Source organism: Myxocyprinus asiaticus, chromosome 41, assembly GCF_019703515.2.
Source record: "Myxocyprinus asiaticus isolate MX2 ecotype Aquarium Trade chromosome 41, UBuf_Myxa_2, whole genome shotgun sequence".
Lineage (NCBI taxonomy): Eukaryota > Metazoa > Chordata > Actinopteri > Cypriniformes > Catostomidae > Myxocyprinus > Myxocyprinus asiaticus.
In genome coordinates this window covers 21,862,420-21,885,670 of record NC_059384.1, presented here as the reverse complement: position 1 = coordinate 21,885,670, position 23,251 = coordinate 21,862,420, and the positions used below count along the sequence as shown (strand labels likewise).

At 38.7% G+C, this 23,251-nt stretch overlaps 1 protein-coding gene across 1 annotated transcript; it reads right to left on the bottom strand.

The window, feature by feature from the left end:
• Positions 1–6,354: 6,354 nt before the first annotated feature.
• Positions 6,355–22,721, bottom strand: LOC127432018 (retinol dehydrogenase 10-A). Its single transcript, XM_051682752.1, has 6 exons — positions 21,881–22,721; positions 20,770–21,005; positions 11,431–11,529; positions 8,880–9,025; positions 8,390–8,521; positions 6,355–7,857 (listed from the first exon to the last, which is right to left on the bottom strand). Exons 1-6 carry the CDS (start codon positions 22,167–22,169, stop codon positions 7,734–7,736), a joined length of 1,026 nt encoding a protein of 341 aa, XP_051538712.1. The 5' UTR covers positions 22,170–22,721; the 3' UTR covers positions 6,355–7,733.
• Positions 22,722–23,251: the final 530 nt, after the last annotated feature.

Genomic DNA, 23,251 nt, shown 5'->3' with positions numbered 1-23,251 from the left:
CCAAGGACCCCTCTGTTAAACTCCTGAAGTTTGCAGATGACACTACTGTCATCGATCTCATCCAGGATGACGATGAGTCTGCATACAGAAGGGAAGTTGAACAGCTGGCTGTCTGGTGCAGTCAAAACAACCTAGAGCTGAACATGCTTAAAACAGTGGAGATGGCAGTGGCCTTTAGGAGGAACACCCCAACATTACCCCCGCTCATCATTCTGAACAGTACTGTGGCAGCAGTGGAGTCATTCAGGTTCCTGGGCACTACCATATCACAGGCCCTGAAGTGGGAGACCCACATAGACTTAATTTTGAAAAAGGCCCAGCAGAGGTTGTACTTCCTTCGCCAGCTGAGGAAGTTCAACCTGCCACAGGTGCTGCTGATACAGTTCTACTCAGCAGTCATTGAGTCTGTCCTTTGCACTTCTGTAACTGTCTGGTTCGGTTCAGCTACCAAGTCAGATATCAGAAGACTTCAAAGGATAGTTTGGACTGCTGAGAGGATTATTGGCGCTCTCCTACCCACCCTGCTAGAACTATACACATCCAGAGTGACGAAAAAAAGGACCCATTCACCCAGCACACTTCCTTTTCGAACTGTTGCCCTCTGGCCGGCGCTACAATGCACTGGGCACCAGAACAGCCAGGCACAGGAATAGTTTTTTCCCTCAGGCCATCCACCACATGAACATTTAAAATTGCCCCCAAATATATTCCTTATGTCAGTACAACCATGTGCAATATTCAAACCATCCGTTCCTACTTATATCCATATTTCATTTATATTTCTACTTCTTCAGTACAGTACATCACCTGCACATAACTGTATATCTGTATATAAAATATTCGAACATTATTGCTCTATTGAATATTTTTTGCATTTTTATGTCACTATATGTATATATGTTTAAATGTATATGTTTGTATGTATGTATATATAGTTGCAATTGCACTGGAAGCTTCTGTCACCATGACAAATTCCTTGTGTGTGTAAGCATACTTGGCAATAAAGCTCATTCTGATTCTGATTCAAAAACAAGAGTAAAAGCTGTATACAAACACACTGTGACGCGCCATGTTTGTTTATGTTTGAGGTAGTCATGTGAAACCACCACGTAGACAGTAACCCATTACGTCACTGTTTGGCTTTCAGGCCAGTTTACGATAGGCTCCAGATTGCCCCGGCCGTGAACCAGCGGAGCACACGCTCGGCACGAGAACCATCGCAATTCCGGTGGAAAAGGGCTATCAGGGAACTGAAAGGGTGTCTGAAGAATCTTCAGAGGGTTCCACCAGTGTGGCATCTGAGGAAGCAAAATTGGTGTCACTAGTATTTTTTAGCGCAGTGAAGGTGCAAAGAACCATTGAAGAACCTTTATTTACATTTTCTTTATTTCTCACATATTATTGTTGTTTCTTCATTTTGCTCCCATCACATAACTGTGGCATGTGATATGTTTGTTTGAGTTGTAGCTCACCTCAATTATTCAGAGAAGAGTTTATTTTCTCTGTTCTGTTTTTGTTCCTTTTGTTGTGGCCGGTCAGAGCTGTTATGGCTCATAGCAGCCTTGCAGATTTTCTCTGGAATGCCTGTTTGCTAAACTGATACATAACTACGCAACCTCAAAAACAAACCAGTGGGTGCAGCTGTAGACTGACATGAGAAAACTCTCAATGCATTGATCTGTGACCATGTGTTTTTAAAAAATAATAATTTGAGATCAAGCAATATTTAACAGACCCCCTGATAAAGACCAATGCTTTTAAAGAATAACTTCCAGTAAAACGGAAGATTCTTTATCTTTTAGCAACTACACAGCGATGCAGACCACTTCAAGTTGAAAAGGAATAATTCACCAAAAAATGTTAATTCTTTATTTACTCACCCTCATACTGTTGCAAACCTTTATGACTTTCTTGCTTCTGCACAAAAGGTTACAATAGCAGTTGATTGTGACTCACTTTAAAGCTTAAAAAAGCACCCAATCTTGTCATAAGGTAGTCCATGCGACTGAGGATTCATAGTCTTCTGAAGTAAGTTTTCTAAAAGGGTGTTTAACATACCCAAATTTGTCAAAATTCAGTCTCAAATCAATTTATTGATCAACTCATGTATACAGAGCCCAAATCAAATGTTGCGATGCATCAATAACATCAAACCTCATTGGTAGGGTGGCCAGATTTCCCGTTTTTCCCAGGACAGTCCCGTATTTAAGAACTTTTTCTAGTGTCCTGACTTATTCTAAAAAAATTGTTTTGTCCTGTATTTCCCCATCCTAAAATTCCTCTATTGCCTATGTGGCTTTCTCAGTCACGTGAGTATTCAAATCAAAGGTAGCCAAGGATACGGCTTTTAAAACCAATAAGATCGCACCATGTTATTTGAAGTACATGATTGAATTAAACTATCCAATTACAATCCTCTATCAATAGACATCCAGTTAGTGAACTGATTGTAGAGTCAGTTTGAAAGAGCACACAGATGAAATTGTGGCTGGAAAAATGTCAAGGGTTTGAAACACTTACTCATTCTTTATTATAATTTTTTTTTTCACATTTTAGAATAACAGTAAAGTCATCGTAAAGTCATCATAACTAAATAACATGAATGGAACTATGGGAATTATGTTGTGACTAAACTAAATCCAAAATAAATCAAAACTGTGTTATTTTACCATCTTCAAAGTAGTCACCCTTTGCCTAAAATTTGCAGACATGTACTCTTGACAAACAACAGTTTGCAGACATGTACATTTTCTCAACCAACTTCTTGAGGTATCACCCTGGGATGCTTTTTAAACAGTATTGAAGGAGTTCCCATCTATGTTGGGCACTTATTGGCTGCTTTTCTTTATTATTTGGTCCAAGTCATCAATTTCAATCAATTTTTTTTTTTTAATTAAATTTTAGTTTTATAATTAAATAAATTAATATGGTGGCACAATTATATTTTTGTCTACAAAATTAATTTCAAACATTAAGCATACGCCTTCAGATCAAAAGATTTTTAAGATCATGAGAAACATTTCAGTCAAGTGTTTCAAAAGTTTGACCGGTAGTGTACATTTAATGAGGATCTTCAAAAAGAGTTTACATTTCTAAAAAAGGAGTCACAGATAGAGCCTAGTAAAGTGAGGTGAGAGATTTGTGGAGCTTGCTTTTCCATCGCCCATGGAGGCCGCACCGACATCATACATTTTCATACAAAAAGGCCCTCTGACATTAAAAAGCAGTTGGATGCCCTGGTTGAAGCTGGTGACATGCGAGCGGATGATTTCTTTTGTGCAGTGAGAAACTCTTATTCAGCATCGGTGGATTACCTCCAAAATTGGAGCCGCTCATTGGAGAACACAGAAAAACTTGATTGGGCCCTACTGTGAGACGTCCCAGAGTGGAAAGACATTCAGAGCAGCCTTGAACACTTCTATTTCAGAATCCCCACTCTCAGTTTGATTAATGAAACCATGTTATTTGATGAGTGGGCTTGCGCAAAAAACATTGTCACTCGTCGGCCGTGTCTGAGAGATGGACAGATATTTTTCGTGAGCTGGAGAGCAAGACCATCAACTTCGAAGTCTTAGCCAAGGTCGTGGAATTTGTTTTATGACTGACTGGGACATCTGCATCTGTAGAGTGTGTGTTCTTATTTATGAATGCAGAATGGACACCGGATAAATCTCGACTCAGTGTAACAGTCATGAAGGCAATGCTTTTCGTACATCTTAATTTTGGACTGGACTGCTCTGCATTGTACGATAAACTCTTGAAAGACAAGCGCATACTGAAAAAAATTGCTGCCAGCCAAAAGTATAAGGTGATAACTGTTACAGATGCAGATGCACCCTCTACTTGGCATTGATCTGCGCCTAGATAAGGATACGTCAATTTCATTTTTGCTGGGAGGGGGCTGTCCTGTTTTCCACAAGCAGAAATCTGGTCACCCTACTCAATGGTTCTTGCACATCTCATGAGGTTTTATGTTATTGACATGGCATTTTTGGGTAAACAATTCCTTTAAACAATTGCACAAAGACACCTTAAATTGCACTTGTGAATACATTTCCCATTTTAGGATTGCTCTGTCCTGCAAGACTCAAAATCATTAAAGCTTTTTCATCATGTAAAGCTGTTATTTCTGGCTTTCTTCCATGGAGAAACAAAGTTTATTGATTTTTACGACAGAATTAGTGCTATCGACCCTTTAAAACCATTAAATTAGTGTTTTGTTAAACTCACTCTTTGTAGATTGACAGGAAAAAGAAATCCAGTCTACAGAGCATGGGAAGACATTTTTAATATTCTTGTGTTTTCAAGTTATATAAAAGCAATGCATTTCTGGCAATACGAGGCTTAATTATTTCCTGAGCAAGTAGCTCTTTGAGTCAACTGATCATATATGACAGTTAGCTGTAGGAGGTTTTGATGTGTCAGTATTTCTCTCTTTGTATTAACACTAATGTCCCACCATGGACCATCAGACAGCCCAATTAGCCACACTCTTCCAGCATCAATACCTCCACCACTGCAGGCGGACGTATTGATGTATAGAAGTGCATTGGCAGCCCAGAGAACTGGATGTCTCCAATGCCTGATGCTATGGATAAGTGAATAGCTATCTGTGAACCACTTTAATTAGCTTGATTGGTCTTAAAGGAAAATGTCATGCTTTTGCGGAATTATGCAAGTGACATTCAGACACCAAATTATTGGGTATTTTATAATGGATGAATTACATGTAGCATTTTAGCAGGCATTTAGAAAGGACTAATGCTTTATTAATGTATTATCAGGAAAATTAGGAAATTGTATCATGGGCGTTTTGGAAACGATCACTCAGAAGTCATAACAGCCTATGCATTTACTATAAAGCACACTATTTTGACTCACCAATTCCACTTAACATGCAGTTGGTCAGTCATTAAATAAAAATAACTCCATTTCAGAATTCTTACACTGAACACGTCACATTGAGTAGATTCGCTTATTATGAAATATTCTAGCTGAAATTGTAGTGTAATGTTAGGGCGTGCTCACTGACACAACCTTTGAAACTGAAGAAAAACCTCCTCTCCCTGTGATGCATTTCCCCTTGAGTGAAATTGAGTGGAATATTTGATTCAAACTGTTCTACACTGTTTACTTCCCCAGAATCCTAAATGCTGTATGTGGTTTTAAAAACTGCTGTCCACCAATACAGTTAAAGTTGTGCCTCACTCACTCCTGTGGAAGTCATTGTAAGGATGAGTTCAGGATTCTTCTCATTAGAGAAGTTGGCAAAGACTAAAGTAGCAAGTCTTAAGACACACTGAAGCATTCAAACTTTAGGCTTCCTGTGCTCAGTTTCTTGGAATTTCTGACATTTGCTGACATTTTGCTTGCTGCAAACAGTCAGGCTTCTAAAAAGTTTTCATACTTCATGGCTGGTTACAGTGATGGTTGTTGATGTTTTTGGAGATTGCTTACATTAGTTTTGGGCTCTATTATCGTGAGTGCACAAAGTGCAACTTTACGTGCTACAACCGTGCACTACGTCTTATCCAGTTTTCGTTAGAATGCTAATTCTAAGCGCAATTTTCGTCCCAGCGCAAGTTGGCATGGGTGGAAGTGTTTGCGCTATCTGTGGGTGTATTGTATGTAAATGAAGTGCCGCAAATCGCAATTTGTTAATTTCCTGAGAAATGGGTCATTGTGCTAAGACGTTTGAAAAGCATGTCTGTTTTCAGTGCAAAGTCTAAACTCAGTTCCTACGTTTTCAGATTCCACCAGCAGGTGGTAATAAAGTTAATGTCCAAACTCTGAAAATATAGTGGAACTTCAAATTACGTCCATGACGATCACTGTTGTAGCCGTTTTATTAAACTAATATTTATGGGTTTTGTGTTAAACTATCTTTAGGTCATGGTTTATTTTTTCAATTGTTATTATTAGGTTTATATTTACAATTGTATTTATGATCTAATTTGTATTGGTATTTTTCCACCTGTTGACGTAGCATGATTTTTAATTCACTGCAAAAGGGGCCGGTGGAAGAAGTTGGAGAGAGTAAAATATTTGGATTTGGTATGATTTTTGGACCACGTCGATATTTTGATTATATTTTCATTTAGTTTGAAGTGTAATTTGAATTTATAAATATTTCTTGTTTAATTTTTTTATGTTTCAATAAATGAATTTAATTTTTCAAAATCGACTGGTAGAAGTGTACCCAGCCCATTAGCGCTTTGCGTGTGTGCAATTTCGCCAAACCCACCTGCATCTAGACTTAGAGCATGCTTGCACGAAAATACCAAAACCTTCTGGCCATGCCTATTGTCTTTATCTTAAAATAAAGACAATAAACTCCAATAAACAAAACCACAATAATCTAAATCATTTTATTAATTTAAGTTAGGTAGAGACACTAAATATTGGAACAACATTGTTTGTTCCTCTATAAAGCAGTCTTTAGGAAAGTTACAAAAAGAGTATTTATGTCATACTGTTAACAAATGGCAAACATGAAGAGGTAGAGATTTTAGGCTCATCACAGTCAGTGAGTGAATTGGAATGTACTTTAAACTTGTGTTTTGTCCTTTTCCCCCCTAAACATTCAAAATATCCAAATATCTTTCTGTGAAAAGCAATTTCAATGGTCCAGGTTTGCATACAACAAAATGGATAAACATTTAAACAGGACAAATAGTGTGTACATTTAGAGAACTTCTGACACTTATCAAAAATACATAATTTTCCAATTGTGATGGACGTTTCACTAGTGATTTACATGAGTTGTTCCCATTTCTAAACCATTTTCAGATGTTGCATGATGAATTCCCTTCAAAAAAAAAATTAAGAAAGAAATGTGGGTAATTTGTCAGTTTTACAACCAAAAGTTGTAGTTAATGAATAAAATCAAAATGGATAACTTTAAATAAATGTAGTGTTCAGTGAAAAATTATTATCTATAGTGCTCAAGAAATCCATACAGACAAAGATTCACAGTCTTTTGCGCTTTCACATACACCGAATACCACAAATCTGTCTGTAGATATTGCTGAAGAGGACAAACTTGATTTAGAGAAAAAACTGTGCTCCCTTTTCAAAATGCCCCACCAAAAAAAGTGTTTTACACTCATTCAACAAAGAGGAAAACAATGTGAACAAGTGTTTGTGTCAGCTGAATTTGGCATATTTTGAAGCTTTTTCAATGACCAGACTTCAGATTAAAATCATATAATGGTTTATCAATGGGTCCTTTCTGACATAATCTGTGTTTGCTGACTACAAATGGATTGAAGATTGGATTGGCGCAGCACCACATTGAACGATTTCGATAATGATGGCAGTGTAAAGTAAATACAGTGCATGTCTACACACAAAACAAAAAAGTGACAAGATTTTACTGTTCGTACAGTAACATACTGTATAGTTTCACAAAGACACTAGATAATGCTGGTGACTACATTACGTAAATAGTTAATTACTGAATATCTCATGTATGATTTCAAAACTATTGATACAGTATATAGATGGATGGTTTCTTTAAACAAACCATTAAAAAAATTAAAATAAAAAATAATTCTTAGTGTAGTACACAGCTTTCTTTGTTCCAGAGGAACAATATGGTAAACCTTTGCATCTGCCGAATGCAAGTGCACCAGTCTAAACTCAGTCTTTTTCTCTTCCGTCTTCCCTTTCAGTGGTCTTATCCTCTTGTGGGTTAGAAATATGCCCCATGTGGAAATTGGAAACAGCACCCTTTAGATCCCATCCTTGGCCTCGTTGTTGTTCATTGCCTCCTTCCTCTGAGCCAGGAAGGGGTACATGCACTTATCTGCCCCCAGGAACCGGTACATGCACACAATTGCTTCGAAGGGCAAAATGCTGTAAAAGAAGAAAAACAAATGGACAATGTTAGTTCACATTGGTGCAACAAGCTGTAGACCAGTGGTTCTCAACTGGTTTTGCTTCAGTACACAGATTTTACTTTGGACATCAAGTGGAGACCCAACAGTACCAAAATTGTTTGTCATACAAAAACAGATTCCGATGGGTTCATGTACTCATCTAATAATTCACTACACAAAACTCTTTGTCATTGGTACAAACCAGGTTTAGTTTGTGTTCTATTTTCTTTAACCTTTAATCTGCCTAATCTGCTATTTTCTACCAAGATGGGCCAAAATACCAGAGAGTTTGATTGGACGCACAGCCTTTGACATATACAATAAAATATATGGGAAGTGTTTTTAAAAGTTGATAAGCGTATTTATTTTGCTATCCTAATATGGTTAGTTGCATTTCATTATTTGGATCTAGCATCTTTTCTCCCTGCCGTTTGCGACCCTGTCAGAAATGTTGAGAAACACTGGTGTAGACTTTTACGTTCTTTTCCAGAATTAGGATCAGCACCCACCTTTTCATAAAGTTGACCATGTATACAATGCGAGGTGTGCAGATCATGGGCTGGTCCGTCAGGATGGCCCTCATAGCCTGTTTCACACAGAACTCTGGCTTCAATGGAGGGAGAAAGGGCTCGATCTCTTTCCTGCCCCACCAAAGCCAAAGAAGGGTGGGGGGAGAAAATAAAGAGACTTTCATTAAACAAAGACAACTCTTAATCATTTATGTTTTTTTTAAGCCCAAGTGCTTAGCCAGCCAGAGCAAGTCATAACTGAGTGGAAACAGATCCCTCATGCATCTGATATAAAGGCAAGCTTCTATTCAAGTGGAAGCCCTATTGTGTGCTTGAGAAACCAACCTGACATTGACATGTGAGGCCACAAGCAAAGCTACACTGACTGTTGTTAAGCAATGTCTACTTGAACTAGATACCCATTGTCTCTTTCGCTCCTTTAGTGGCCATTTGAAACCCAATCATGACATTTGGACGGTTCCATTCTTACCTTATTCTACAACCTCTGAACATGCCCGTGTCCACCAGGTAAGGACACACCAGCGTCATCTGGATACCATCCTTCTCCGAAGCCTTTATTTCATGACTAAGCGACTCGTGGAAGCCAATGGCACCGAACTTGCTAGCACAGTAATCCTAAAACCACAAAGTAACAGAGTCTGTAATGGTGTGCTTTGAATTGCAAAAACAGGTGAACATTATGAAGCTTCCCGAGGCAGTTTTCCTTTCTGTAATGGTACGGCAGCTCTACAATTTCATTAGAATTTTTCTGCTGTGTATGGAGTATAGGTAGGAGGGTTTTGATGTGGTTCACTGTGGACATAATCTTCAGAACTAGAGTGGGCAAACACAGATGCATGTAGATAAACACTCTGGAATAAAAGGGATTTGACTGCGCTCACAGCAGCTTGAGTCACTCCATTAATGCAAAGCAATAAAAAGTCACATTCAGAGCCTTGCAAGGAAACATAATAGGTCAGACACTGCTTCTGGGACCCTTTGAAGTGAGACCGAGTTACGGATGAGGGCTTGTAAAATAGAAGTGTACGTACAGCTAACAAAACAAAAAAAGGTAACGTTTCCCCAGAAGACTGAAGGGAAAATTACACCAGTTTGGACAGCAGTAAAAGAAAGGATTGTACATGCACTACACTCCCAACTCCATTAGATGCCTTGTATACACAGGCTGCTTTAACCAATTCAAAGTCGTTTCTTTTTTTATACAAGCACCAAACAGGGATTTATGTGGAAAAAAGGGGACCAGTTTATCAATTAAGAAGCTTTAACAGAGTTTAAATTAGTTATGGCCAGCATGAGAAATCTGACCTTTTTTAGTCAATTTGAGGTTATCAGCATTGACCAATTAACAGAAATGATAGTTTCTCCATCTATCAATTCTAGGGCCCTATGAAATCTGTTTTCTTTTTTCTCAAATTTGGTTTTATTTTTTCCCAAATTCCGTGTTTTCCATTTTATTTTTCTCTGTATTCCGTGTTTTAAAGTTTAATTACATAATATCATAAAAAAAAAACTGTCAAATAAAATAAAATAAAATAATAAAATCATAGATTTTTAATCAGATGAAAACAGAACAAATAATTTTCAACATACCATTGCATTTTTTTAATTAAATGAAGAGTGTCTACACTGATCCTCACGTTTTTATATATATATATTTAATTATTATTAGTTTTTGGTCAAATGCAGTGCTGTACAGTAGAGCATCACAGTATTAATGAAAGCAGTGATGAAACTCTTGCTTGAGATATTGCTTAAATATAATGTAATTATTACTGATATATTATTATCATTATTGCTACTACTGCTACTACTACATTGAATATTACATTTTACTATACAAAAGTAATACATAGCTCTGTCGCATTTTTTCAGTTTCACGCATTAAATTAAGCTTTTATTTTGGCTTTTTGCCGGAAAACCAGATATTTTTGACAGCTTCACATCTCACCTCCGGAAAAGTAGTTTGCTATATGGGCTAATGTGCTTATTAAATCGCAAAAGGCTATGATTTAATTATATAAGTATATAGTCTGCATATGCTATGCGCTTCACAGTGAATAAAGTGATCTATTCTTTGTCATTGATACACATGGCGCGCTCGTGATGTTAATGATGCAGTTAGTGTATAAGCAGCAGCTTCTCACATTCACTTACTAATGAAGCACGCAGCTCATGCAGACTGTATTGGCTATTTGTTTACGTAAATCTCAGCCTTTTGTGGTTTAATCATAACACTAGGACACATCACAATTTTAATTTGATTCATTGTGCATTTTTACGTTTCATTAAACGTAATATGTCAAATTCCAAGACATTCCGCGTTTTATAGTCAGTTCAGTTTTTATGACTGCATTCCATCTGCGTTTTCCGCAATGTGGAAATCATAGGGCGTTACAATTCCAAACTCTTCTGACAGACTTGTCAATGGATAAGAAACATTTTATTTAATAAGTGGAGTAAATATTGTGTAAAACTGTAGCTCAACTTGTAGAAAATGGTGCTAGAAATGCCAAAGTCATGGGTTTGATTCCTAGAGACAACAATAAAATTAATAAATTTTTTAGATAATTTTTTTTTAGACAAGAACACCTTCCAAATACATAAATGTTATGTAAATCCATCCATGTAATATATAAGGCATTACATTGGCCACCCTCTACATATTGGCATTGGCCATTAAAAAAATAAATAAAAAAAACATATTGGTTTACCATTAGTTGAAATGGCATTGAAGTTTGTACTGAGAAATCTACATCTGTATGTTAGAGAGGTTTGTCTTTGTATTTGTGAATAAACACAAGTGCTCCATGGGAAACATGTCTTTTCAGTAGGTAAACACCAAGAAAAACCAAGACAGCGTCTCTCAAGTGTTAGCGTGCTCCTTAATTGGCGTGGAGATCTAGGCGTGCTGCAGCGAATTTCCATGCCACGCCGAGCCAACATGCTGACCGTCTCCAAACACACTGTCTTTTTATTTCAGCCTACCAATAGATTTATGTGATGGATGCAAATGTACTAACCTCCACACCAGCTGTGCTGAATAAGCCCAGCGAACTGGCAACTGTCACAATGTGGCCATGGTTCATCTCTAGCATCTTGGGAAGAAATGCCTTGGTGGTCTGAAAGGAGATGAGGAAGGAGAGGAAAAAAGAAAGACAGTTATTTTGCTGATGCTGTTCATCTGTGCCAAAGCCCTTTGATCCCGTTTTTTTCTTTCTCTCGACTAATAATTCACCAAGTCTAAACACTCATCTCCCTCGTCCTGCTGTGGGAGTTAAGAAACACAATTCCATTACTGTCTTTAAGGCCGTTTACTGGGAGCTAGGCTTTCACATGCACTTAAAAGATGAATTTATGTACAGTTCAATTTGTTTAGTTAGTACTAGTTTCAAGAAAGTTTTTATTTCTGACACAGAAATTTAACTTGGATGGAAAACAGAAACTACTCAGTGGAAGCATGAATTATTGCACCAGTTTTGTTATGTCTGTGGGGCGGTTTCGTATTAGCCTGAAATGGCTTATAACAAGGTGAAAAGACAGCTTTTAAACAGAAACATGCCAGTTCAAAACAAGCGGTTTGTCTGTGGTTTCCTCTTTTCCCACAACGAGTTGGTCCCAAGAGTGGCATCTCAGTATCAGCAACACAAAGCCGGAGCAGCGTACTCACTCACCACTGTCACCACAAAACTACTCAAAGACCAAAACAACACTCTGAGCTTCTGTAACACCGCTGTAGGTCAACAAAGACGTGGAAACAAACACCACCTTTTGAACCAGGATCAAGCATTAGCATTGGAACAATTGAGTGTATTGAAAACTAACAGAAAACTAGAGGAGCTTGGATTGTAGTGCAGAAGGTTTCCAGTGTATGACTGAACACCTCACTAACTTTGATAGTAAAGGGATAGTTCACCCAAAAATAAACCATTCTGTCATCATTTTCTCACCCTCATTTTGTTCCAAACCCATATGACTTTCTCTCTAGTGAGGAACACAAAATATATTTATCTCAATGTCCAAGCTGCTCTTTTCCATGAAAGTTAATTTGGATATTCTGAAAGAAAATCATACAGGTTTGGAATGACATGATTAAAGGTATAGTTCACCCAAAAATGAAAATTCTCTGATACTCACCCTCATGCCATCTGAGATGTGTATGACTTTCTTTCTTCTGCAAAACACTTTTGAAGATTTGTAGAAAAAGATCCAGGCTCAGCAGGTCCTTAGAATGGGGGAGGATGGTGATTAGATATTTGTAGGTCCAAAAAGCACAAATAGTCAGCATAAGAGTAATCCATCCGATCTCCAGCAGTGACATTAATGTCTTCTAAAGTGAATCGATCACTTTGTGTGTGAAAAAGAATGATATTTATGCACTTTTTAACTATAAAAGATCACTTCCAGTCAGGTGTTGACGAATGGCCGAAGAAACCTGAGTGCTCCTGTGACGTAAGCGTGTTGGCACATTCCTTTGACTCATTGGTTGCATGTCTGTCATGTCTGACGCATGTCAGTTCATGTGCCATCGCACATACGTCACGGAAGCACTCAGGTAAATTCAGCCATTCTCCAACGCCTGACTGGAATCTTTAATAGTTAAAAAAGTGCTTAAATATCATTCTTTTTCGCACACAAAGTGATCGATTCGCTTTAGAAGACATTAATGTCACTGTTGGAGATAGAGTTGATTACTCTTATGCTGACTATCTGTGCTTTTTGGACCTCCAAATATCTAATCACCATCCACTCCCATTCTAAAGGAACTGCTGAGTCTGGATCTTTTTCTACAAATCTTCAAAAGTGTTTTGCAGAAGAAAGAAAGTTATACACATGTCAGATGGCATGAGGGTGACTAAATTATCAGAGAATTTTCATTTTTGGGTGAACTATCCCTTTAAATGTCTGAATGTTAATTTTTGGTTAAACTATTCCTTAGACAGTTTTCTTTTTTTTCTTTTTTTTTTTTACAGCTGGTCTGACGTCCTGCCTGGCCATGATTGACCATTGCTTTCATGCCATGAATCAGGCTCATCTTCCACTTTCCCCTGATCCCGCTGGACAAAAGACAGAGAGTGAATAAAAACAAAAAACAAAAAGTGAAGCATGCCTCTTCTTACATTCTCTTCAGACCCAGGGGAAGGAGACAATGATGAAAAACATGACCGGTGTCATCCATTTACTGCTCTCTTACAGAAGACCTGCTGTACAAGCCTGCAGAACTGCCTGTGGCTTTATAGTCAATTCTCAATGGAACATGAAACATGCAATGAAAAGGAGTACAATACTGTTAAGAGCCAAGAACAACAGAATGAATTCCAGAGGCCTTCAATGATATCACCATTTATAAACAAGTCCAATGGAAACTGACCTTGCCTATGGTTGAGAATGGTACCAGCAATGAGCAGAAATGCATGTTCACACCTCTTAACACCTTGACATGTTTTCTGGAATATCTGCGAATCTGGCTGTGGCACTGGAATCTCTCAAATTTATTTCTGCTGACTTCACCTCTATGAACCAGGTCATGTGATTTAGAGTTGTGGCCAACATGGTAGAGTTAATATCCATATGTGCTTTTTTAATCCCTGATGTTAAGAGTAAACTGTGTGTTTTTCCAGTGCATTGAGCATAAAATTGCTCTTAATATTCATCTCATTGTGTTGGGGGGGGGGGGCTCTTTCTGGGGAGCAGACTTGGGCCTGTTTAAATCTGGACTTGTGCCTTGCATGCCAAACTGGTAGTAAGTATGCGTGCGAATGAGGCATTAGTGTAGATCTGGCCTGTAGTGCACATATGCCAACATCTTCCAAACACTGCAATCTACAGTACTGAAAATTTGATTTGGGGAGTTTAGACTACGAGTTGTTGCCAGTGAAACAGCATAGACTATTGCGTTCCTCTTGGCCATAATAGAACATTAGAGCACAAATAAGTCAGAAAGTCACGATTCAGGTAATCAAAGGTCTGCTCTTGCATCCTGCGGGAAAATAGTTTTTAAGCCACTCATGTTACACCACAGAACTTGAAGCCATTCAAGTGACCAACTGTAACTTAAGTATGTGAATGCAGACGCTTCTAGCTACACAAGCTCGATTTCTTGCATTGTTTCATTCCAAAATGTGTTTGAACACAATTCCTAACACTACGCAAGTACGCGTTGCATTCTCAGCGTTGCCGCAAGGGGCGCTATAGAGTACATTATTGTGAAGTGTCTCCTGTAATGGCAGCGCAACAGTTTGAAGAGAATACTGCCGAGCAAGCACATTATTCAATATATTTATAGCAATTGACCAGAATAACACATCCAGTTTAATGGCAAAACTTTTGAAGGGAACTCTATCAACCCCTTGAGTACTGAGGTTTGTTACCTCCACAGTAATGCATGAATGCATGCTAAGCATGTTCAACTGCTTAGCGTGGTGGCCAAGCAATTGGGTCTGCTTTCGTATACTTCCGTGAAGTTTCTGGCCTTAGATGTAGAGAAAGAGAGATGTACAGTATACATAAACATGGGAAGACATTTAATTCGAGTTATTAAAAGTCCTTTCAATCTATATTAGCATACGCTTTTTATCCAGAGTGGAACAACAACCCATTGGAGGAAGCAGACAATACATTAAAATAAAAAAAGTTACCTTTCCAGTGAACACTGTTTATTCCTGTTGAATGCACAGTGGTGTAAAGGCATTCTTGGGTACTATTCTTTAGAGACACACCATATGGTGCAATTTATCGGTAGACCTGATATTAAAGAACCAATAACTAATCAAGAAGAAAAGTGTAAATACCAATACAAAATATTGGTCAAACTTATAACTGATCCATCTCTACTCTCCAGTTAATGGATTGACCCTGCCTCTCAAACTGGCCACATTACAACCTCATTAGTTTTAAATGGTCTCATTAGGTTTAAATGGTCAAGGAGGTTAAGGGACAATCAAATCCAGTGTTACCTGCCTAAGAAAATTAGGCTTGATAATTAAGCTACCATCACCTCCTGACCTCTGAACTTGCACAAATGAGGAGAAATGGCTAAGAGTATTTGTGAAAAAAAAAACAAAAAAAAAACAATCCACTATGGAATGAGGCTATGACATTGGCCACCTCTGATGTAGGCATGGCCTTACTGACCTCTCAGACACAAAATGTGTGAAACAGAACAGAAGTTCATCTCTTAATTCATAGCTTCCGTAATTGCTTCTCAGCGCCTGAGTTTACGCTAAATTAACTTCCAACAGCAGAGAGCTTACTTGGCCCTTGCAGTGGTTCTATGCCTGTTGTGCTCTCTAATTGATACAAACTCAAGTGCATTGCTCCTCACAAAGCTCTTCACAGCTGCAGTGTCAGCCTGGATTAGTGCTCATGTCTGACCAATAGGGATATGCACAAATATTGTTGTACAGAAAACCCAGATGGCCAGTAATTAGAAGAACATGGACTGGCCCTGAGAAATGTAGCAGAGGCATTGGCCAGACTGAAGAACAGCCCTCGGACTTTGAAGCCCAACAAAGAAAACTGAAGTGAGGGCTAATTGAGGGTCTAATTGATATGCTGTTCCAATGTTGCCAATGTCTCATTAAAGTGGGAATAGGGATAGTATTTGCATGCTAGGTCTATGGGTATGTCCTCTACATTACATACACTTCATACCCCTGATGCTGGTTTGGTGCTGGTCTAGTATTTGCATGCTAGGCCTATGGGTATGTCCTCTACATTACATAAACTTCATACCCCTGATGCTGGTTTGGTGCTGGTCTAGCAATGTTATTCACCTGCAAAAAAAAAAATAAAAAAATGCTCATCAACCACTATGGCCTTTATGCTAAAGCTGGTTGTCCAAGGGAGACTTGCATGTTAAGCTAGTTAAGAAGCCTGATTGGGACACCAGCACCCGAGCATCCCATAGTGACCAGCAATGCGGGTCATTCCAACAGGGATTAAGGGTAGTTTTGATTCAAAATCCTTGTTAAAAAGTATTAAAAACCACAACCAAATAGACTCTGATTCTGCTTAATGGCCATATTCAAATGAGCCACAAAAAAAAAAAAAAAGAAAAAAAAAGCCATCAGTGAATCTCACTGGCCCGGAACTCTGCAAATAGAACCGGCTCCAAATCAAATATCTGGTACAGGTGCATTGGCCTGGAGTAAGACCATCTAAAACTACTCAAGTAAGACCATTCTGCCTGGCTGCTCCCTTTCTCCTGGTCAAGCAGGAATGCAGGCTGGAGAACTTGGCTCCTGTCACTTGGCATCTTGTCAAGCTGATCCCCAGACAAGAAAGCAATTGTCGCATAAGTGGGTCAGGCAGCAGCTCCCCATTACCAGCAAGCTTGTGTACAAGACTCCCTTTCCCTTGATGCTTTTCTCTAGAGACAGCCCAGAGCCCTTCACTTCAACCACTATTACTTAGCAACTAGGAGGCTTTCACGGTGACCACTGCACACAGTTCTGGAATGCACTGCTTGCATATTGCCTATTATGGAGTCAACATCATGAGAGGGAGATCTTCAAATCTGACTAGATGCTAAATTTGTTAATTTGCATCACTTAAAACATTTGCTTTGCCAAGTACCAGTCGGTTTTCCTCAATGCCAAGTTTACCGACTATCCTTAAGTCAGTCTGCCCTGCTGAAATAAACATAAACCAGCCTAAGATAGCTTGCAGGTCTAAGCTGGTTTAAGATGGTTTTAGTTGGTCTCCCAGACTTTAGGATGCAGGGCCACTGTCTCCCGGCCTGACCAGCAGGATGAATGGGAGCAGCAGAGATCCCACTGGTCCCGGGACTCAAACCCAGCTTTAAGCAAACAAAAAGCAGAGGGTTTCAGCTGAGCACAGACAGCCTGGAAGAGAACCACTCTGAGATAATGGCCTTACTTCCTGTCGGCTCCTCCAGCTTTGTTACATTCCCACCATGCAATCCAACAAAATAAAGATGATGTCCATCTGGACTTTGCCCTTCCCGCCTCCAGAGTTTCGAAACACTGCAGACCGTTGAAATGAATGCACTGAACTGGTTGCCAGGTCATGTTTGAGACCATTTAAGAGGATGACATGGAGCAGTTATAAAGCCAGGCTTAAGAAACTTCACCATGGCCAGAATTTTTTTTTTTGAAAGGCAGTGGTCTCAAAAATTGGATACATGCCCATACAGCTAATGGGTAAAACAAATATCTGAAATGCATTAAAGCAACAGCCCAGAAAACATGAAACAGCCCTTAGGTTTTTTTTCTTCTTTTTTGTCCAGCATGGGGAATGAAATACAGCTCACTTTGGACGGCTTAAAGCTGAAGTGTGCACTTTTTTAATTTTAAAACTACTTTCTCCTAACCCAGCTTAATATGCAGAGACAACTATAAGCAAGCAATTTGTATAGCAGACAGGGGAATGTTCAGGAAACCTGTTTGAAAAAAATCATTATTTTTGCAATTGCATTTAGTTATGCAAGTGGTGCAAAAATGACACAATTCAGCTTTAAAAAAATATCAAAAATAAAGATTAAGTCAGTATGCCTTTAAAGATACAGTTCATCAAAAACAATTCTGTGATCATTTACTCTGCCTCATATTGTTTCAAACTGTTATTACTTTCTTCCGTGGAACACAGAAGGAGACGATAGGCAATAGGACTGCACAATATGGAGAAAAAACAATGCAATATGCGCCAAGTTGTTGGATAATGCGATACGATGCAGTAATTCTATGATGACAACATCACTGGAGTGCGAAGAACATCAGAACCCCCAATGCCAAAATATACTCATGTTTATCAGGAAAAAACGACTGTCTATTCCAGAGATCACAAACATAGCTGTCTATTGTTTCAAATTGCATATAGACCGCGTATAACATACGGTTTTACCATTAGCTACATATCCACAAATGGTGGCGCGAGTCAGAATTCGAAACACTATTTTAGTCTCAGCTTTCAAATTCTCAATTCTCTGCAATCTGCATCACCATAAAAGTGACTTTTTAAAGTATTAAAATCATTCCGTTATCGCAAGCCTTTGCGATATGCATAACGCAATGTTTCGATAAATGCAATTTATCGTGCAGCCCTATTAGGTAGTGTGTTAGCCTTAGTCACCCTTAACTGTCCTTGCATCATTTCCATCCAATGCATGGTGACTGAGGTTGTTGGTCCCTAACATTCCGTTTGTTTTCCACGAGAGAAATTTAAAAGGGTTCGGAACAACATTAGGGTGAGTAAATGATTACCGAATCTTCATTTTTGGGTGAACTATCACTTTCACTTCTTAAAGTAAGGTGACCATCCAGGCTCCAAAAAGAACTTTAGTTTAATTTACCAAAACATTTATGAGCACCATATTAAGAATGCATACAGTGCTTATAACATCCTTATGTACAAAAGAACGGCAACTCAAAATTAATTGAGGGAAGAGAAAATAAAATAAAAATAAAAAATAAGATGTGCAGTGTTTCACACCACTTGCAAGCAGCAGTGACCAATTAAGATAACATGTTTGACTAAGAGAAAAAGAAGAAAGCAATGTTGGTGCATTTCTATTCAGCTGGCTTGTGGATTTAATGACCACATCCTTGACTCGCTATTCCCTGCCTGTCCTTAATCATTAAGCCTTGCTTTCATCTTAAACCCCCACAAGAAAGCATGTGCTGCATAAAGCTTAAGAAAACACAAGCAAAACCTTAATGAGAATCCCAACTCCACCACTAACAAGCTACGGCAAGCAGCACAGCTTACATTGAATAACTTCCAAGTAAAAGAAGAAAAAAAAAACTAAATAGATAGCAAAAGAACATTGTTACATTTCTGCTCAGTTTGTGTCCAAGCATTTTCATGCTTCATTAAAAGGACATCCAGTATTAGGATGTGCTCATTCGCATGTTTGCCAATGGAAAAAATGCCTTCCTTTTTAAAAGAAAGTGTGGGATCAATTATGTCCCAGTCTTTCACCACAAAGTGATATCTTAACACCCCAAAGCCATCAAAAAAGCATTTAGTCAAACTAAAAGGCCCGTCAATACTCTCCTGATTAACTGCAAGTGAGATCAACCGTTTTACTTCCCAGGCTGTGTGCCATGATGTCAACTATCCCTTCTCCAAAAACATGAACCATTCTGTCTTGCTAATAAACAAACAATTAAGATCCCCCCCCGAGACACATACATAAAAAAAAAATCCTAAAAAAATAGGATGCATGATTCAAAACAAACTGCCCCACTCTACCCACCTCACAAGGTGGTCTCAGTAAGACAATGCAAACTACAGACATTCAGGGATTTTATGCATTTACTGGCAAGAGGTTAATTAGTTAGGCCAAGTGAGAATGGACTCGTCCAAATGGTACTTCCCCAAGCAGGATGTGCTCTTCAATGGGCTTTAAATTAACAAACCAGGGCAGAGCAGATTGTTCCCGGTGATCTTACCAAAACCCCCTGCTGGACTTGTCTCGCTCAGAGCTTGTTTATATCCAGAGATCAGGGAGCTTTGGAGAGGGCCATGTTGAAACAGCAGGGGCCATGTTTATAAAGTTTCTCGAAGTGGAAGTACTGTTTTAAGATCAGTTTTGATGTCATAACTCACAGGGACTGAAACTGATAAAGTCAGTGGGGAAGCTGACCCTAGATCAGTTAAGTGCATTGATATTCTGTCTCAAAACGGGCGGATTCTCATAATCTCACCGCTTGTGGATGTGTACATCAACAGAACATCCAGACTTAGCCGTAAATATTATTTTGGCTACCACAAACAATCTATTGAAAACAAATGGGTAATGCCGACAGAGAGAGAGAGACAGACAGGAGTGCTAATGGTGCTTTGACGAATATGCAACACTTAATCAATTAGGAATGTTCCAAGTGAAATGGCCCATCTTGAAGGGGAGACACAACACATTTGTTTGCACTTTAAAACACCAGTCTGATTGGCCAGTGGAGCTTCAATGTGTGTTATCTAATTGATTACAAAAGAATAAACAGGATTGCTTGCTTGTTTTCATGTGGATGAAGCCATGTAGTGTGCAAATTATTTCATTTCCCATTAAACTTATTATTAACTTCAAGCTAACTTAACTTTCAATTGTGATCACTAACATGCATGGAGCCAAAAAAAAAAAAGAAAAGAAAAAAAAGAGCTTTTCTTCCTAGTCTGGCACGAGTGCAAATACCAGAGTAGAGAAATGACTACGTGCTGAATCACTGGGTGCCCTGACAGTGGCATCATGTGATACAGCATAATCACTTAAAAGAGGAGATTCCGTTTCAAACTTAAAACAGCTACACCCTTCCCTTATCATGCACAATGACTAGTTACACAATTAGAACCGTATGCAGTTGAGAAGTGACAAAAGTGGGTGAAGTTAAATAAAAACTCACCCAGAAGTGTGCATGGCAGTTCACCACCATCGTTCGCTCGATCAGCTCATCGGGGCACTCAAGCAGATGGTGGCCGGACACAACACCAGCGTTGTTGATCAACAAGTTCACTTCACCGACTTCCCTTCGCACTTTCTCCGCTGTGGAGTACACACTCTCCCTCTTGCCTACATCAAGCACATATGTGTACACCTGCGGCTGAAAAGGAGGGACCTCTTCCACACCGCTAACAGTTCCTAGGGAAAAATAAAACAGAGTTAATCAACATTTGAGTTGCAAAAGCTTTACTGTTCTTCATTTGATCATATGATTTCTATTCAGTGTTAAGATTTTGCTTTAAAGCTCATGTATTTAGGTAAAAACAACCATTATCAACAAGTAGACTACAAGGAGTCTTTTTGGTGGGACGGAATTTTCCCCCCTTTTTAAATTTGTGACCATTGAAAAAAAATAGAGTTTGAGATTATTGTGAATTTATAAGAAGGAAAACGAAGGAAATTGCTGCAAAAACAATGATTTAAATAACTTTACAGCTCAAATAATACACCATTTTTTTGGGCTTTTACAGAAGTATAAACTTCACATTTCTGCCTTTAAAACCTCTAAAGAAACAGAAAACTTTTTTTGACTTTAAAAAATAAAATAAAAGGAGGGACGATTCAAAATTATTTTTCATGGTAATCAAATTATGCCACAAATGCTGTCTATTGTGCTTAACTTGTATTGAACCCAGACTATTCCTTTAAGAAACAACAGTTTCAATGCAACAATATAATTGTATAATAATAATTTATAATTTTATACTTAAAATCACCAACCTATACTTTAATATGTCTAAGGTAGGCAACTAAATATGGGATCAGACACAAAACAAGACAAACCGATTAAATATGCATAGGCTACCTATATATATTCTATAGGGATCTATATTCTTATAGAACATAAAATCTCCAAGAATTATCCTGCTCATTTAGATAGCATGACTTCCATGAGAATATTTAGGACTGTATCCATTCTATAAGAATCTATTTGACAATATAATATACAAATTCACAGTATTATCATGTCGATTCACATACACAAATAGTAACAGTCAAATCATCTCATTTACCCTCTTTTGACATCGGTTTGTCTTCCTCTCTGTAGATCTGTCGCACCATCTCCGCAGTCTCCTCGTTGCTCTGGCTGTTGATGTCCCACAGCACCAGTGTAGCCCGGCGCCGGGCGAATTCCTTCGCGAAGAGCCGCCCGAGTCCGCCGCCCGCCCCGGTGATCACGCACACCTGTCCCACTACGCTCTTCTCTTTCGGCCGTATGAGCCACTTGAGTCCGGCCATCACGATGGCCCAGAGAACTTTCAACATGACCAAAAAAAACTCCACGACAATGTTAATCACCATGTCTAATGCGTGTCTTTACGTCGCAAATGTAAAAAATGTCTTTAAATTAAAACGAATGTATTAAAAGGTAAAGTTACACCTAAATGACTAAACAACCTGAGTTTTTCCTATTCTGCTACTGACATAAAATGTATTAGTAATTTATTCTTAAACTATCCGCCTATATGAAAAGGTTATGGGGTGAGCCTCCAAATAACCCCAACTGTCATAGGACTATTAATATACATATATAAAACACTATACACCAGTTGACCAAATAGCGCATTAAACTATCAGAATATGAGCATCACAAATAAAAGCCCACCTTGAAGACCGATATAAACAGGTGTGGTTTGGTGGTTTACACTTCAGCAATTTTTTATTTTATTTAACGCGACAAATATCCTTAAATGACAACAACGAGAATTACTAGATAAAATGCACGCGTCTCTAAGTTGCGATAAATATAAAGAGCGAATGCTCGTATCAACGCTATCTTTCCCAGCACGGATGCGCGCGATAGCTGCCAGTGCGTTGCCGCTCTATGAAGAGAAGAGGAGTGACAGACAGATTCCTGACTGATCTCATAAGAACCGTGCTGCTGCTGGCGCTCTATTTAAACCAACCCCTCTCCACAGGACCCCACAGGGAGATTGGCTCAACTGCCTGAATGAAATTTACATCTACTCTGGAGGTTTTGGAAAACAGAATGTGATGTATCATGGCATTGCCCAACTAATAAATAACATTTCCAATGTTCAATCGCAAAATAAATGGATGTTGCATGTTTGTTTCGCTCTGAGTAATAACGGGTTTATGTGTGGAAAGGGAATAAATTATGTTATAATGTAGTCCCCCTCATGTTGTGGTTCCAACCCCATATGTCAGAATGTAAGGCAGTGACAGCCTCAGTCACCATTCACTTTCATACAGTGCACCCTTTTTCCACACTGTATGAAAGTGAATGGCGACTAAAGGCACAGGTATAGTTAATTTTTCTGCCTTCCGGATCGGATCGCGCCCGGTCAACAGCATTGCCTTTCCCGTGATCAAATAGGAACGCGTTGGACGCATGCACACTACGACTGTTTTACGATACCCTT

Coding starts and splice junctions, on each gene's coding strand:
- LOC127432018 (XM_051682752.1), bottom strand. CDS start 22,169: ATGGTGATTAACATTGTCGTGGAGTTTTTTTTGGTCATGTTGAAAGTT. Junction 21,006..21,880: donor CAAACCGATGTCAAAAGAGG/GTAAATGAGATG, acceptor ATTTTTCCCTAG/GAACTGTTAGCGGTGTGGAA. Junction 11,530..20,769: donor ACTGCCATGCACACTTCTGG/GTGAGTTTTTAT, acceptor ATCTCCTTTCAG/ACCACCAAGGCATTTCTTCC.